At 39.7% G+C, this 18,015-nt stretch overlaps 1 protein-coding gene across 1 annotated transcript in view; it reads left to right on the forward strand.

Annotated features, from left to right (window-relative positions):
* The window catches only part of LOC126210053 (BTB/POZ domain-containing protein 17), a 141,103-nt gene extending 127,346 nt beyond the window's left edge, over positions 1-13,757 (forward strand). The window contains exons 8-9 of the mRNA XM_049939170.1: positions 641-951; positions 12,945-13,757. Of these exons, the coding sequence (XP_049795127.1) occupies positions 641-951; positions 12,945-13,649 (1,016 nt within the window). The 3' untranslated portion in view covers positions 13,650-13,757. The remainder of the gene's footprint in view (positions 1-640; positions 952-12,944) is intronic.
* Positions 13,758-18,015: the final 4,258 nt, after the last annotated feature.

Raw genomic sequence — 18,015 nt, forward strand, 5'->3', positions numbered from 1 at the left:
CAGTTTGTTCATATAGGATGTTCCGTAGTTGTTTGTCTGATATGGCTAATATTTCCGTTTATCGTATCCCCTTTCTCTGCCCCTTGAAGAATTGTACATAATGTTTCTCTGCCTAATGAGTGCAGAAGAGTTGCTTTCACTTTTATTACTTGTATTTTGTGTAGGTATCACTTCACAATTAGCACAGTTTGGAATTAATAAGCCAGACAAAGAGAATACAGTTTCAGTTTTTGGTGGAATTATATTTTCTAAGCAAATTGAAAAAGAAGAATTGGAGCTACGGTAACAACTCTGTGAATAATAGAGCTATTGATTTTGAGCTGGAGTGTGCACCCTCGCTCTTTCCTACCCACCCACCAGAAAACCACACACACACACACACACACACATGGCTAGCAAAGTTTTCCGTGCCTGTCGATGGCTCAGCATCTCTGCTATTCAGCGAGTTGTTACCACTACTACAAAAAATGTTTTTCTGTTCTTTCAGTACTTTCCATTACCAAATTAAAAAAGCTCTACATAAGCACAATATGCAAAACATTTCCGAGTTGACGAATGTACCTCATGCACCTCGTAGATGGTAGGTAGGTAGAATAACAATATTTGCATCAACTAAGCCTGTTACATGTACATCCTACAGGCCAGCAAGACAGAGTGCACGAAGTTATGAAGATGGAGGATGGCCGCATGCTTTTCACTCCTCGGTTGTACACTGCTGACACGTGGAGCACCCCGCTCTGTGTGGACAACTTCCACGCCTTGCCTCCATACCATGCGCGCACGCTGGTCTTCTCGTCGCGAGCATCGACTGCGGAGCATGCCGGTTCGCGTACGTCGGAATGGGTAGTGGATCTGTACCCGAAGGGAGTATGGTTCAAGAAATGTTACCTAATTGTCTGGCAAGGGACTGTGGAAGTACCTGAGCGGGTGCTCAGGACAATTCGTGTGTCGGTAAGTTTGATGACATTGCCGCTGTTACTGTTTCTTCATCTCGCATATTTGATGGCATCTGTTTGTGACCTACAACCGAGTTTTATTGGTAGGAAGTGCCATCCCCTTCAGTTGAATTATTTCACACATTTGGGGAACTTGGTTTTTGGGGAAAAGACAATGGTCTAAGGTGTAGTTTTGTGCCCAAATTTTCATCTTATGTTGAGGAGACATCTTCGGAGGTTATGGAAGGTATACTGTTTTTACCTGAGTATAAGACAAGTCAGAATTACAAGCTGTTTCACTAACATTAAGTACTTACCTAAAAGTCTACATTTTCATAAAACAAGGAGAAGTTAAATGAACAAAAAGAAATTCTTTACATTAATTTTTATCTTCACTACTTTCTTTTGCTTACTAAGTCTTTGATATCACTGTTTTTAATCATTACCATCGTCTTCCTAATAACACATTGAGAGATTTGTATCTTCTGAGTATGCTGCAATTTCTGAGATTGTGGTTACAGTGGAACCTGAGAACAAAGCTGGTTTTTTTTTTTGCCAAATACATATCTGAATTCACTTCTAAGCTGGTGTGAGAATGTTACATGCAGACATATCATCTGCCCGCCACACTCTCATTGGCTACACGGAACCAGCAGCTGATATACCTCCTCCCGTTCCCGTCATACTTCACAGTGAGCGTCAGCAACATTGCCACACGTAACACATAAGTGCACCACTGGCACTTATCTAGACTTTTACTGTCTCCTGCAGAAACCTGCACCATTGATGTGTATTTGTCCAATTTTGAAATTCCGTTCAAAGAGATTCAGGTGAACTGCAGTTTAAACATGGTAGATGTCCATAGAAAGTCAAAGTATGCAGTATAGATTCCCTCAGTTGGCAGCACGCTCTCCAGTCCCCTCCAGTACTCATCCGAGCTGGTGTCACTGGTCTTCGAAACACGAACTGCAATATTTTTTAGGGAGCAGGTCATATGTAACAGTACCAGCTAATACATAAATAAAAGTTCACAATCCCATTTGAGCTCAGTTCTCATACTTTAGCTTGTCCCAGTATATAGGTTCTTCCCTCTGTAATTTATTCTGACAATAACAATTACAGTCAGTTTAATACAGTTTATCTGTTTTTTTGACATGTAAATCGGGATTAATGTTCTTTCTTCCCACTTGGTAAATCATTGCTGTATCTCATAACCAAATAAAGTTGTGACTTGTGTCCAGAACCAAGGTAATGTTTTTTGAAGGACAACATTTTGGTTTCCATTGTTACCTGTACTTAAAAAGCCTCATATATGTTTGTATATGGTATCCATACATACATTGCAAACCTGTTCAAATACAGCAGGAGTTGGTAAGATGATAGAATTTAATATTATGTCCTCTAGTAAGGTCGATAATATATTGAGCGCTTCGGTGGAATGTGACGTACAGAGGCAAATGGGTTGTCATAATGATCAAAAATAAATTAGAAGTTACAGAAAAATTACAAAATTGTGGATCTACAGATCTCTCTAATTTTACGTACACAGTGTCTTCACGAGGAGGCAATATGTCGGTTCACGGTTATACGAATGTACGCTCTCAGAACTTTAATAGTAGACCTCCACAATAATGCAGAATGCCTCTCTGAGTGTCTACCAATGAAAGCTGACTTTGCATCTCCACGATGTTTTTGTCCTTATTCAGTTAATGTGTAATGAAATGTGCTGCTCTTTTGTAGATCTTCACTATTTTCTCTGTAAATCATATCTGTTAAAGGTCCCAGACTGATGAGTAATATCTGAGTATTGGTCAAACAAAGTTTTTGTAAGCTACCTCATTTGTGAGTGGACTACATTCCCAGAGGATTCTTTCAATGAATGTGTGTGGCCTCTGCCCCACCTGCAATTAGTTTTAAGTGGTCGTTCCACTTCACATCGAGGTATTATATATATATATATATATATATATATATATATATATATATATATATATATGGTTATAATAGAGGGAAACATTCCACGTAGGAATAATGTATCTAAAAACAAAGATGATGTGACTTACCAAATGAAAGTGCTGGCAGGTCGACAGGCACACAAACAAACACAAACATAACACACAAACTGTTGCCTCATCAGGAAAGAGGGAAGGTCTTTAAATATGTCTGCTTATGCCTGTATATGTGTGGATGGATATGTGTGTGTGTGCGCGTGTATACCCGTCCTTTTTTCCCCCCAAGGTAAGTCTTTCAGACACAAGCAGACATATTTATATATATATTTTTTTTTTCCCACGTGGAATATGTATATATATATATATAAACAAAGATGATGTGACTTACCAAACGAAAGCGCTGGCACGTCGATAGACACACAAACAAACACAAACATACACACAAAATTCAAGCTTTCGCAACAAACTGTTGCCTCATCAGGAAAGAGGGAAGGAGAGGGAAAGACGAAAGGATGTGGGTTTTAAGGGAGAGGGTAAGGAGTCATTCCAATCCTGGGAGCAGAAAGACTTACCTTAGGGGGAAAAAAGGACGGGTATACACTCGCCGCACACACACACATATCCATCCACACATATACAGACACAAGCAGACATATTTATATATGTTTCTCTCTCTCTCTCTCTCTCTCTCTCTCTCTCTCTCTCTCTCTCTCTCTATATATATATATATATATATATATATATATATATATATATATATATATAAGGAAACATTCCACGTGGGAAAAATATATCTAAAAACAAAGATGATGTGACTTACCGAACGAAAGCGCTGGCAGGTCGATAGATACACAAACACACACACAAAATTCAAGCTTTCGCAACAAACTGTTGCCTCATCAGGAAAGAGGGGAAGGAGAGGGAAAGACGAAAGGATGTGGGTTTTAAGGGAGAGGGTAAGGAGTCATTCCAATCCCGGGAGTGGAAAGACTTACCTTAGGGGGAAAAAAGGACAGGTATACACTCGCGCGCACACACACACACACACATATCCATCCACACATATTTGTTTGTGTATCTATCGACCTGCCAGCGCTTTCGTTCGGTAAGTCACATCATCTTTGTTTTTAGATATATTTTTCCCACGTGGAATGATTCCTTCTATTATATTGATATCAGTAATTTGAACCCAACAATTACGTTTGTTATTGTCACTGTTGCATTTCGAAATCTTTTCTGTTGTCTTATTTTCTCTTTTTGTTTTTGCCAGTAGTTTCACTTTGTATTCACCTTCCCCTTTTTACCGTAATCTGCTATACAATTTTATCCCGCATATATATACTTAATAATATGTAACCCACTTCCAAACCATAACAAAATTAAAATTTTACCGCTTTCAACACTACCGCCGCTATAAAATCCACCATTTCTAGTTCACAAACAGTTCCTTTCACCTTTTAAACAACCATTTCGGCTAGTTCTAATAACTTTCGCTTTATTTCCGTTTTTCCCACATCACTGATAATTTTTATCCGCTTCCCATAGGTTTTAACGTCATTATTTCTTCGTCAGACTATTGTTAGCCTCATTTTCATAATCTGCCACCACAAAACCACTCCTTTTAATATATTACACGCAGTTTTTTCGAAATTTTCCCGAATTTCTCCGTCCTTTAACGTGTTTTGGCAGCAACACAACCACCTAACCTTTGTGCACATCGTTATCTACCAACCCAAGTCCAACATAGCCCAGCTGTAACCAACACCTTCTCACCTTTTTTCACACCAGATCTCCAGTTACTTTCCAGTCCACCTTTATCTCTCTCCATATATTTTTATTTTCATTTTCATCTCAGCCTCATGTTACACTTTCCATCTTCTAATACCATGTCACCCTCACAACACCCACACAACGACCCCTTTGTGTTTGTATATGTGTGGATGGATATGTGTGTGTGTGCGAGTGTATACCTGTCCTTTTTTCCCCCTAAGGTAAGTCTTTCCGCTCCCGGGATTGGAATGACTCCTTACCCTCTCCCTTAAAACCCACATCCTTTCGTCTTTCCCTCTCCTTCGCCTCTTTCCTGATGAGGCAACAGTTTGTTGCGAAAGCTTGAATTTTGTGTGTGTGTTTGTGTTTGTTTGTGTATCTATCGACCTGCCAGCGCTTTCGTTCGGTAAGTCACATCATCTTTGTTTATATATATATATAAACTGCTTTCAGTGATAGTTCTGCAATCAGGTGACCATAAGATAGAGCGTCTCTCTGTCTTTTTAAGTGCAATATGTTACATTTGCTTATGTTGAGGGTCAACCAACTGCCAATTGCTTTACCAAGCATCAGTCGTCTGGAGGTCTTCCTGCATTTTGCTACAATTTTCTAGCCTTTGCAACTTCTCTGTATACAACAGCACCTTGTGTGAAAAGTCTCGTAGGACTCCCGATGTTATGCACTAGATCGTGTAGCTGGTCTAATATTCCAGACATTCGTATTTTGTTCGTTGGGCACCAGTGTGAAACTGTATAGAACATCTTCCACGATTTAAGGAACACCTGGGTGCCAATATCCACTGCTTTCTTGGTCTTGCGGAGGAACGAAGCGAGCTCGGTTTCACACGGTTGCTGTTTTCTGAACACGCATTGATTCCTACAGAGGAGATTATCGAGAAATGTCATAATGCACGAGCATAAAACCTGTCCCAAAATTCCTCTCTAGAGCAGTGTCAGAGATACAGGCCTATAGTGTTGTGTGTCCATTCAATGACAGTTCTTGAAAATAGGAATAACCTATGCTTCTTTCGAACCATTAGGAAATCTTCATTCCTCCAGCGACAGTTGGTAAACTGCTGCTAAAAGAGGGGCATCTTCTTTCCCTAGTTCAGTTGCTTTTCTATCCCACGGTCATTTATTTCGATGTCTGTCATTTTTATGTTCGTCTGTTAATTCAGAGAAGGAACTGCTGTATAATCTTCCTAAGCGAAACAGTTTTGGGAGAAGATGCATAGTATTTCAGCCTATCCCATGTCATCCTCCATTTCTGTGCCATTATGGTTACAAGGGTGTCTGGACAGATGGCTTTAATCCATTTACTAATTTAACACAAGACCAAAACATTTAGGGTTTTTGTCAAGTTGTAGGTAGAATTTTACTTACAAATTCTTTTAACACTTCACATACGGCTCTCCTTATGCTACCTTTTGTTTCGTTCAAGTTTTTGTCTGTGAGGCTTTGGCTATGTTTAAGTTAGAAGCAAAGCTCACCTTGCTTTCATAGCAGCATTGTATCACAGCTGTCGAATCATAGTGGGTCTTTCCTGTCTCCGTCCAAAGCTTATTGTATACATCTTAACTTTGTCCATTGATTCTCTGCATTGTCAATTCTAGAGTTGAATATTTCATGTTGACCACTCAGGTAATCTGAAATAGGTTTCCTGCTCCTTTTGCTTAGCAGAAATATCTACGGTTTTTGGTTATCTACGCACTATTGGGCCAGCATTTACCTGGATAAATGGGTCCTTGCTGTTGTTGATACCTCATTGTAAACTCCCTCAGTTATCCAAACTTCTTATTTGTATTTGCACAAAGGCCGATTCCTGACTTCTTACTGATGGCGAAGATCGCAACGTTCTGCCGACATGTATTATGGAACTTGTATAACAGAACATGTGGTGCTATTTTCTTTATTTGATACTGAGGCATGCAAATTATCTAATTTCAGTCCTCCTCCCCTTTTTGTGTTAAAATTTGTTTTATATGTTTGAATTTCTGTGGCACGTTTATAAATGGACCTTGATACAACCATAGTGTCAGCTAATTGAATTTCATGTTTCCTGGTGTCACTGCTGGATCTGCACTTGTTGATTTATCAGTGTTGCCCAGGTGGAAATTGAAGGTGAATGGGAAATGTTGTAGTAGCCAAAAAATTTTATATTTTCATTTTTTGCCTGTAAACCACTCAGTATGCCATGGCTAATAACTTGTGATAGGTTGAAAGTAATGGGTAAGCCTCTTTGTACTTCAAAATACCTCCACTAGAGTTAGCATTCTGTAAAGCCGGATTCATACACACAACTAAAATGACACCACAGCTAGTGGCTTCCTGCAGTGGCACCACAGCCGAACGTGTGAACATCCAGTGTTCAGTACCGTCACTCATGAGATCCAGCTTTTGCCAAGCTACAAAAAGTTCAGCACAGATGTATTATGTGATGTCACTAACTTTCCCCACCACTGAACAGCATCATTGAACTGCTCCCTGATGACTGTATTTTGAAACACCAACATTCTGATGTAGTTATCATGGAATAATTACTGCTGTACTCCATTTAATTTCAGTGTGTTTTCATTTTCTTACTGCGGAAAACATGAAACATTAGTCTGCAGGTACACTTCTGCAGCTTCTGAAACTGCAAGAGCAAGAACATATTACTGTTACAGTATTATGAAAAGGACAATTGCTGTGCACCTTACAGTTCTAGACATGCTGAGTTACAGATAGGCCCAACAAAAAGACCTGCTCACTTTCTGACAGTCTTTTTTGTTGTGCCTCTCTGCGACTCAGCATCTCCACTATATGGTGAGTAGCAACTATCCTTTTCATAATATTCCATCACGGCTTTTCGATTGTTTGATATTACTGTTAATATGTAGTGTGTGTGTGTGTGTGTGTGTGTGTGTGTGTGTGTGTGTGTGTGTGTGTTTTCACACACAGTATTTGCAAATGAATTACGTATCCCACAATTTTGAAAGATTTTTGGATGAATAAATAAATAAACTTAATATGCACTGCAACCAAATACGTGAATTGTATACATCTTGTAGTTTGAGATACCAAACACTTTATAAATTATGGATTATATGCAGCAAATAGCTCAAGTGTGATGTGACTCCTGTCAAAGTAAAAATTTGCCATAGCAGGCAGCAGTTTTGCCTTCAAGTATTATTTGTTTAATAAATGTATTTGTTGCCCCTACTTTATTCCTGCATGAAATCTAGTTTCAGATCCAACATTCGTGTTTCATTTTCCTTTTATTTAACTCTTGACACAATTCTGATGCCATAACCTGCATTACAACATTAATATCTGCTCATATGATTTCAGTTGACACCAATGTGCAATTAGCTAGAATTTGTTGCATCCTATATGAACTGTAGCTCACAGTGTTACTACAGAACGCCATGAGCTGTGGCATCAGTGTAGTTGCAGGTATCAACCCAGATTAAGTCCGTGCAAATAAAAGTCATGTGGTCTTTAGCAAAACCAGCTCTCTGCAACCGCTTTAGATATCTTCAGTGTCTTGAAAATTGTTACCCTTCAGGAGTTCTTCCATGTTCGTTCAGAAACAGATAATAGTTCAAGGGGGCTAGGTCTTGCAAGTAGGGAGGCTGGTTGATTACTTCGAAGTCCAGGGTTGTCAATTTGACAGCCACAACTTTGTACGAGTGTTGTTGCTGTGCAACAAAAGAAGCCCTTTGGTCGACTTTCCTCGGTATTTGTTCTCAATTGCCTCCTTCAGTTCTAGTACCAGGTTAGCATAATATTGTCAGGTTGTAGTAGATCCCTGAGATAAATAGTCCACCAAACAGAAAGCCATCTTTGTCCCAGAAAAAGAACGCTGTCACTTTTTAGCCAATTTCTAGGTGTAGAGCTCCTTTGACCTTGCCTTGATTTCACAGTCATAAATGTAAAGTCAAGTTTCATCCTCAATTACTGACTTTGCCAAACGGTTTCTGGATCAAAATGAGGCAAAATGGCTTTCAATGTATCAGTGTGTTCTTTCTGCTCATCACAGTTCAGACATTTAGGCACCCATTTTGCTGAAAGCTTGTGGCTGAAATTGTGTTGACAATGAAACCAACACGTTCCCAGGAGATGCCCAGTATCTGAGCTATCTTTTTGTCAAATATTAGTTGGTCCTAAAGACTCATCTCATGAACAACATCATGTGTTCCAGTGACGGTTGCAATTTGATGGTGACCACTGCCGGACTCGTCTTCAACAGTGAAACGGCCAGTTGTGAAGTGAGATATTTAAGTTTTCACAGTACTCTATGAAACACACTTCTCTCCCAGCGTTTGTGGACATTTCAGTGTGAATTCCATTTGCGGACTTTCCCTGGAGAAACAAAACGTTTGTGATGGCTGCAAGCCCAGTGAGAAGAAACTTGCTTGTGGCTTTGCCATGTCAACTATCACCTGCGACAGAGCAATTAGTACAAATAGTGAACACTTGTTATTTACAGTTACATATTGAGATTTCAAACTTACAAATGAACACCCATGCCCTTTCTCTTTCTTTTCGTCCCCCCTCCCCCCAACTATAAGAAAACAAAGCCAGGAACATTTCAGTACCGCCTTTGTGTCTCAGCATCTTACTATTCAGTGGTGCACTTGAAAATCAGCCCTTCCAATTCTATACAGATTTATCCACCAAGATGGATCAAAAATTTTGAAGGGAGAAGTATTTGCACCAAAGTTTTCTATAATCCTTCCTTTGTGGATTACCACTGCGAGGCTACCAACACAAACATACATGGAACAACTCTCTGGACTGACTCTATAGTAACACTAGGTTGGTTAACCCTTTTGCTGCTGCACATGTGCTGTCTGCATTTCGTGCTAAGGCTGGCTTTTGTTATTGCTGTACTGCTTGGCGAATGCTGGTGCCTCTGCTGGGAGATGGGGTTCTGACTAATATGAAATACTTATCCAATTTTTCGAAAACTATGAGGTGAAAAAATTTGGTTTTTGCACATCTTAGTCTGATACCTTCACTTGACAAAGAACTGTGGTGCATCAAATGAAGTAAACATTGCACGAACTTTGTAAAAATTCACAGAGGTAAAAATGCATTGCGTAAACTTTACGTATAGTTGATTTTAGCTCTTACATTGCAGTGAATGAAATGTAGGTAAGATATCAAAATTTTATTTAAAACAGAGAGCGGAAGGATATCTCATTTCGTTGCTCAAGTGATTGCATTTTATATCCAAAGGAAAGTGGTGCGCAACTTGCCCATTCACATCCTTGCGCATTGCAAATTGTGTGGTCAACAATCATCACATTTCACAAACAATTCAAGATATTGAAACAAGGTTTCTTGCAAATGAAAGCATGCAATGAGGCACACATGCTTTATGATAAATACTTGAAGCTTTTTTATTCGCCGAGATAAGGAAGTAACGCATTCACAGCAGTGAGGGGACACTGGTTCAGGACACATTCAGACGTCCATAGCATTGTAGGAAAATCCAAGCAGTCTCTTATACACGTCCACAACACTTGGGGAATGGCACAACAGAATGTGTATACATGCCCACAGCTGTGAAAGGATTAAGGGATAACCCCATTAGTTGGAAAGCCTTTGTATTCAACAGGTTCACATAAATTTACAAGTTGGACATATAATAGCATGGGTTGCTGTGGTTTCCTCAACAGTCCTGTTACTGGCCAAATTAATACCAAGAGTATATCACACTTGTTTCTTTGCCAGAAACCAAAAACTACAACCAGAACTGCAGGTCTTTACGGAGACACCCCAGTGACTGATAGATACTGAAAGGTTTTGGTTCCTACTGGAAACTACTGCAAGTCACTGCCCATGTTCTCCAGTTGAAAAGGAAGCTTATTGACAACGTGAATGTACAGTGGAAGAAATGGCAGCAAGTTATTATTATTTGATCAAGACTTTACAAGAACACTCCTATTTTCAAGAAATCAAATCCTTTAAGAAAAACATGTCTATACCAAAGAGATTGAAAATAGAGTTAGTTCTTTTTTAAGAATGGAAGAATGGTTCAAATGGCTCTAAGCACTATGGGACTTAACATCTGAGGTCATCAGTCCCCAAGACTTAGAACAACTTAAACCTAACTAACCTAAGGACATCACACACATCCATGCCCGAGGCAGAATTCGAACCTGCGACCATAGCAGCAGCACGGTTCCGGACTGAAGCGCCTAGAACTTCTCAGCCACAGTGACCGGCTGTTCTTTTTTAGATGGAGACATATTTCACCTAGATGGTCACCAGCTTAATGCCAAATTATCCATTGAAGAACATCATCCACTTACCCTTGATGATAACCACCATTTTGTGAGGCTTTTATACTCATTCCATTTACATCATCTTGGGGTTAGAATTGTGCTTTCAGAGTTTCATTCCGCCTGCTAAGTACACGACTGTCATGCCTTAAACAAAGTTATTCACTTCTTCCTCCCGTGTAAAGTAGTTCTTGGGGGTTGCCAGTCAAGAAATAGAAGCTCTAATGCCAACTAGTCAAGTAATGCTGCAACACACTGCCAAGTCACGGGTGTTGATTTTGCAGGGCCATTTTATGCCAAAGTAGAAAGTACCACAGCCAAATGGTACATTGTTTACAATGCTACAACAGATTGATTTTTGTTGGTACTAGAAAGATTTATAGATAGACACAGCATTTTACTCACCATCTACAGTGGAACTGTAGATGGCCATCTCTGCTGATAAGGTCGACCGGTATCTCGCACAACAAGGCAGAACATGGAAGTTTATAGTTCTGTGTGTGGTGCTTAGTGGGAGAGAATGGTTGGCTTAACCAAAAGATGTTTCCCAAAACTAATTGGGCACTGCAGTGTAGATAAGGAAGGGCTACAGACTGCACTCATGAAAACTGACGTCGCCCTCAACTCGAAACTGATCATCCAGAATGAAGAAGTGCTCTCCACAGCATCCTTCATTGTGGAGGATAGACTCAAGACATTGCCAGTGGGACCCAAGCCACCTGTTGTAACAGTCTTCACACAAGAATTCAGATTCAATCAGAAAAGAGAAGAAGATTTCTGGAAGTGCTGGAGCAAAGAATATCTCAAGTTCTTGCACAGTTTTCCCCAAGCAGAACACCAAAATGGAAGATCACTGATGGTCCAAGTCAGTGACCTTGTCCATCTGCAGGAAGTAGTTACCTTACAGCAAGAGTGCAGGAGCTGAAAGAAAGCAGAAATGAAGATCCCCATGCTGCCATCCTTGTCACTGCCAATGGAAGTCACCTCAACAGGCCAGCTGATCGTACCCCTCTAGGCAGACTGTGGTGAGAAGGGTATGGGGGTAACCAAACAGCATCTCTGATTTGTATTTCTGGGTGTGTACTTACAGGCATTATGTAACTACCATGATCAGTAAGAACTATGTAAATAAAACAGCTTCCACAGCAGCGATTACGATTGTTGAACATGATTATAAATTATTCTTCTTCACTAAAAAAGTCCTTGACTTAATTTTTAGTCTATTTTATATTCTTTGTGTTCATTGAGTTTGATATTTGTGAAATATTTGTTTGAAAACTAAGTTTCATATTTGTTGCATTTATTAGTAATTGTCACTTCTAACATCTTACAAAAGTTACAACTTCTAACTAACCCTTAACAACTTTGGGAACCACTACTACCACTCTTTGGCCCGATACTGGGCCTTACATAGATCCTTGAGAGTCAACACTTTTTACGATGTTATTGTAGTTACAATTCCTTATGATATTCAATGTGGAGAACTTTGTTCAATTTGATATAAAAGTGGTAACAAATTCAGCACCAAATCACAATATATTTTGAATAAATTGTACTGTAAAATGCAAAGCTTTCCAATGCCAAAGTTCATAAAATGATTAGTTTCAACAGTTATTGTTGAAATATATAAATTTCACTAAAGTGCATTAAATATTTTATTTCCCTACAATACTGGCAACTCCAGAGCTATAGTATTATTATTTTATATGAACGTCATTATTTCAAGTTACACTGAATACTAACAATATCTTAAATATTTACATTTTGATCATTCGATGATATCATTTTGTAAGGATTGGTCATAAATTCTGTGAAAGTATTTTGTACTGTAGATTGTATGTTGCTTCAAATGTCATAAAAGAATGATTATAAGTTGAAAAACAAAATGTGATCATAAATATACAAGTCAGGTAACAAATATTGTGGTGTATCATGTTGTTTAGTAAACAGATGTATTGTACAGCTCTGTAGAAGAATCTGTCTGTTAGTTTAAACTATGTTTTGCACTGTTTGCAGGTGACATGCCGTGACACATGTCCGACACGCGTTTTGGTTGGCGTGCTTGTGCGGGGCCAACAGGACGGGATTGAACATGTGACATCCGTCTCGCAGCGTTACCACCGCTTCTTGGATGAAGAGCGCGTTCTCAATTTTGACAACCTGTTGCCTTTTGACTCTCTCAACCCTGGTGCGACAGCTCATATTGGTACTCCTTGTCCAGCAACTAAGGTGTCATCTACCAGCTCGGCTCCAAACGCGGCTTCTGCCAGTGCAGCTGCTAATGCAGCTTCTACCAGCTCAGGTTCAAATGCGGCCTCTACCAGCTCTGCCACAAATTCTTCTTCTTCCAGGTCGGCCGCAAATTCTTCTTCCAGCAGGTCGGCCCCAAATGCTGGTTCTAGCAGGTCGGCCCCAAATGCTTCTTCCAGCAGGTCAACGGCAAATGCATCTTCTAGCAGGTCGGGCGCAAATTCAGCTCCTACCGGTTCAGCCGCAGGTGCGGCCTCCACCAGTGGGGCTAAAAGAGTGCCTTCTGGCCACGGAGTTACATACGTTTACCCCTGCAACCAGCGTATGGCCACATCACCGTACTTGATCGGCCCAGATCGCGACAATTTCAAGGTGCACATAAGTATTGCTCCTCTGTCGGACGTCAGTTGCCTTACTCCTCCACCCTTCCCAGGAGGCCGTGGATTTGCTTCATGGGCTTCTGACTCCTAGCCCGACCCGATACTCTATTGGATAAGGTCACCGTGGTGGGGCACCTTGGACCATGTGTTGGACTGTAACAGGTTAAACTGAGGGGTCTTATTATTTCTTATGAAAAAATGGGAAAGGGGGTTTGGGGGGGGGGGGGGGGACAGCAAATTGATATCCTCACATGTATGTGGCTTGAAATGAATGCCCCTTGCTAGACCTAATAATATTCTGGAAAAGATCACCTCGGTGGTGCACCTTGGCCCATGTGTTGCACTGTAACAAATTAAACTTAGGGATCTTATTTTTTCTTGTGGAGGAAAAAGGGTATGGGGTGGGAACACACACAATTATTATCTCTCACTGGTGTGTTGTTTGAAATGAATCCCTTCCAGAACAATAATAAAGACATTAAGTGTTACTGTGAACTCCTATTAAGCTTAGTGTTTGTGAATTACATACCAGAAGGGTCAAGAAGGGAAAGAGAGTACAAATATGTGATTGCTGCTGTGTGGAAACCTTGTAACTGCATGTGAGGGGATTATTGATTTAAGAAAGAAGGCACTGTTGTAGAGAATAGTGCATCACTAATTATAGTGTAGTCCAGGGCAGATGAAATACAAAAGTTTTGTGATTCTACAATGGTGTATTTTGACGGAATGCTACAGACATTTTGCAGTCGTGTGGGGTAAGAAATAATGGATTGATGTGGTATTGCTTGTGTGTATAAACACACAGTTTGCAGCTTCACTACTTGGTTACTTTCTGGTTTGTTATTTTAATGTTGTTTTTAACACAAACGCTGTTAAGTTGTGTAATTGTGTCTTACAGCAAATGTAGCACTCATTTTCCATGTGTTACATAAATCAAAAATCTGAGGAGTAGTTTTCATTGTTACAAAGTCAACACTATGCTTCTGGTAGCCATTGCTGCATTTTGTTGCACTTATCAAAGGTCAGGCAGAAAGTCGTGCACAATCAATCGTTCTTCTGTGAGATATAATCTGCTAGGACTGGAGAAATGAAGTTCTGTTCATGGCCTAGCACTGGTTCTTTTGTAATGTTGATACACTGCCATGTGGCCATCTTTCTCTTCAAGGCATTAATATGTGGTTGTAAAACTTGGTTGGCCATAATATGTGGTTGTAAAACTTGGTTGGCCATTACTTTTCTATGCATACAAAGTAATCTTCATAATCTCAAAACTATTTCCCATGCAAATAATTGTTCCATCATCCAGGTGGATAACAATCTCATGTAGCTTGCTTATTATTGTAGGGGAGATGTGACACCACTGCCCATCACTAATCAGCAGTCCACAGTCATTTGTGGCAAATGTTGACAGTTGGCGTGAATGTGTTGCTGCTGCCTTGCCAAAACCTCCAAACTCATCAAAATATTTTCCTTTGATTGACTGCATTACACACATGGACTGTCAACGGCATGCTGAGTAACCCCCAGATCTGTAGATAAATTCAGTCTCTGCACATCAGCAGGTGCCTCTTGAAACATCCACATTGTGTGGTGGCTTTCTCCAGCAGCAGAAAATAGATATCAGGCAAAGGTGTTTGGTTGGAATAACCAATGATTAGTAGTTGCAATATTTCTTTTTTTAGCGCTTCTCGTTACAGAAGTACATTGGATTGTGCGTTACTTTCACCTACCTTGGTGTATTTATTATTCTAGCTGTCTTACCTCAGTGATTGTAGTATTGAAAATGGCCATTTACTATTGATTTTGCAAAATATTGTCTTTGAACAGAAGGTAAAATAATTTCTGTAAATGAGTTTTATGTGCAATGTACATATTTTTCTGAGATAATTTCAGCAAAATATTATTTAGTTTAACAAATGTGAATGTCAAATGTAAAGGTATTATAAAAACTGTGTTAACTTGCTTGCAGCCATAATGTTATTTATTGTTCTTTAAAAAAAAATCGTGCCAAGGATTTGTGACAGTTCGTAACTGTTTTGACATGAAGATCGCAACCGGTAACTGTTCATTCTGCAAGTGGTGCAGAATGAGGCGAGCTGTTCGTTGACTCATGGACTCTCACAGTCTGCGGTGAAGTGTGACCCCATTCGTTTTGGTTATTTTCTGGGTGGCACATCCTGTTCAGAAACGTAATTATTGTTGTAAGTGTCAGCAGTGCTTTGTGAATTTCTCTGATCACATTGTTTCGTGTCATTTATCTATACAATTTAGCAACTGGCCAAAAGGTATATTTTTGGGCATGAAATTAATTTTAAATATATTGTGACCATTATGAGACTATTATCAGGAATTTCTTTTGGAAGCAGTTCACATAACAAGGATCAGTGTCTGTGTGACCCTGCCCATATCCTTCGAATTTGTTCTACATGTCTCACACCTGTTCTTCACACGATTTGGACCTTCAGTCTTGTTAGCACAGTTTTTGCTTTTTAAAATTATTATCAGGTGTTATAATCTTGTGCTTTGTGTTAAGAGTTTAACATGATTATATCTTGTATAACTGTTAGTTGTTTAGAGAAATGTCTCTTATCAAAGTTGGGCCTGCGTATGCAGAGTTGGCTGAAGGCTACACATCGTTCAGGTGTGCCCTTACACACAAAAATATGAGGCTACCATAAAAGTAACAAAATTTTGACATCAGCAGGATGTTCTCTCTCCAGAAAGAAGGGGGGGGGGGGGGGGGGGGAAAGAGTCCTGTGTGTTGTGTTATCGGTGTATGGTATTGTCCTCCACTTTCCTTCTATTTGCTACCAGTTTGTTTGAGGACAAATTAAACACTACACTAAGAAGTCTAAATTTAATTTTCATGAGTGACCATTATGAGACTATTATCAGGAATTTCTTTTGGAAAAGGACCAGTGTCTGTGTGGCCCTGCCCATATCCTTCGAATTTGTTCTAGATGTCTCACACCTGTTCTTCACAAGATTTGGACCTTCAGTCTTGTTAGCACAGTTTTTGCTGTTGGCTGTTTCTTAATTTAATTCTTAATTCCACTTGTAATAGGGTCTTCAACCCCGGCTACATTCCTCGTCACCTCACATACGATCTTGTCCTATTTAGTAGTTTGGTTCATAGTTCCTGTGAATCTCATTTGTGTCTGTAAGTGCTCCTGAAGTCCTTTTTTTCCCTAATAGGGTACATCCCTCTAAACCATTTTTAGCGGAAGTTGTAGTTGCTGGGGAACATTTGTACAGATATGTCAGTAATTGATCTACTTCTGAACAACTTACAGTCAGAATTGAGAAACTTATCCAACTGTGGTTCAGCTTTTCTATTGTAATGTTGATGGCTGAATATGTTGACCAGAGACGAATTCCTTTAGGAGTAACTTCTCCTTTTATTCTCAACCGTAGATTTGCAAGCAGCAATTCTCGTTCTCCATTTGTCCCAATCTTCTGCAAGTCTCTTCAGTTCAGAGTAAGTTATTAGTTTCAGATCTTGTTTTTATCTGCCTAGGTACTAAAGTTTTGGTCTGCTTGGCGCGTTCTTCTCAGGCATTTTTCCTTCAATTGATTTCACATTGAAGGGACAATTTATACGAGTCCAACAAACTGGTTCCTTGACAGTCCTCCACAACGACCTTCCTCCCCCTATTTTCATTGGTCATTCTCTCTGCCCGTGAAATTTTTAGCATTCATACCTGACACGATGCATCAAAAGCCTGCAGTCTTTTCCGTTAAAGTTCTCCTACTGTTGATGTCAGTGACCCACGCAGGGCTACACTCCAAACAAAAATTTTTGCAGATGATATCTTGATGTTCAGACCAACATTTTTCCGTGTTATTAGCTTCTCTTTCTTGTTGAATGCTGTTTTAGCCTGTGCTATTCTGCATTTAATCTCACTTCATAATCTACCATCTTATGCTGCTCTACTGTCATCATTATTTCTCTGCTCCAATTTCCTGGATGTGATGTACACATCCTGTCATTGTAGACCTCCTGTTCCATACATCTTCCCACTGGAAGCTTCTCTGATTTCACTGTGTGTATTCAGCATTTTCTGGGCATTCCACAGAGTCTTTTCCCTTTGACATTTATTCTGAAATATTTCCTGGCTGGTCTTTTATCATCAATTCTTGTAATGTGTCCACACCACTGCAGTCTGTGTTTCTTTAATTCTTAATTCCACTTGTAATAGGGTCTTCAACCCCGGCTACATTCCTCGTCACCTCACATACGATCTTGTCCTATTTAGTAGTTTGGTTCATAGTTCCTGTGAATCTCATTTGTGTCTGTAAGTGCTCCTGAAGTCCTTTTTTTCCCTAATAGGGTACATCCCTCTAAACCATAAGTGAGAATTGGCACAAAGTATGTGTGGCACATATGGTCCCGTACAAGGTTTCTGATTTACATTTCGTGGTTAATAGTGTTGTCCTTGGAAGCTGTGCTTCAAAAT

The sequence above is a fragment of the Schistocerca nitens genome, chromosome 10 (assembly GCF_023898315.1).
Source record: "Schistocerca nitens isolate TAMUIC-IGC-003100 chromosome 10, iqSchNite1.1, whole genome shotgun sequence".
In the NCBI taxonomy this organism is placed as follows: Eukaryota; Metazoa; Arthropoda; class Insecta; order Orthoptera; family Acrididae; genus Schistocerca; species Schistocerca nitens.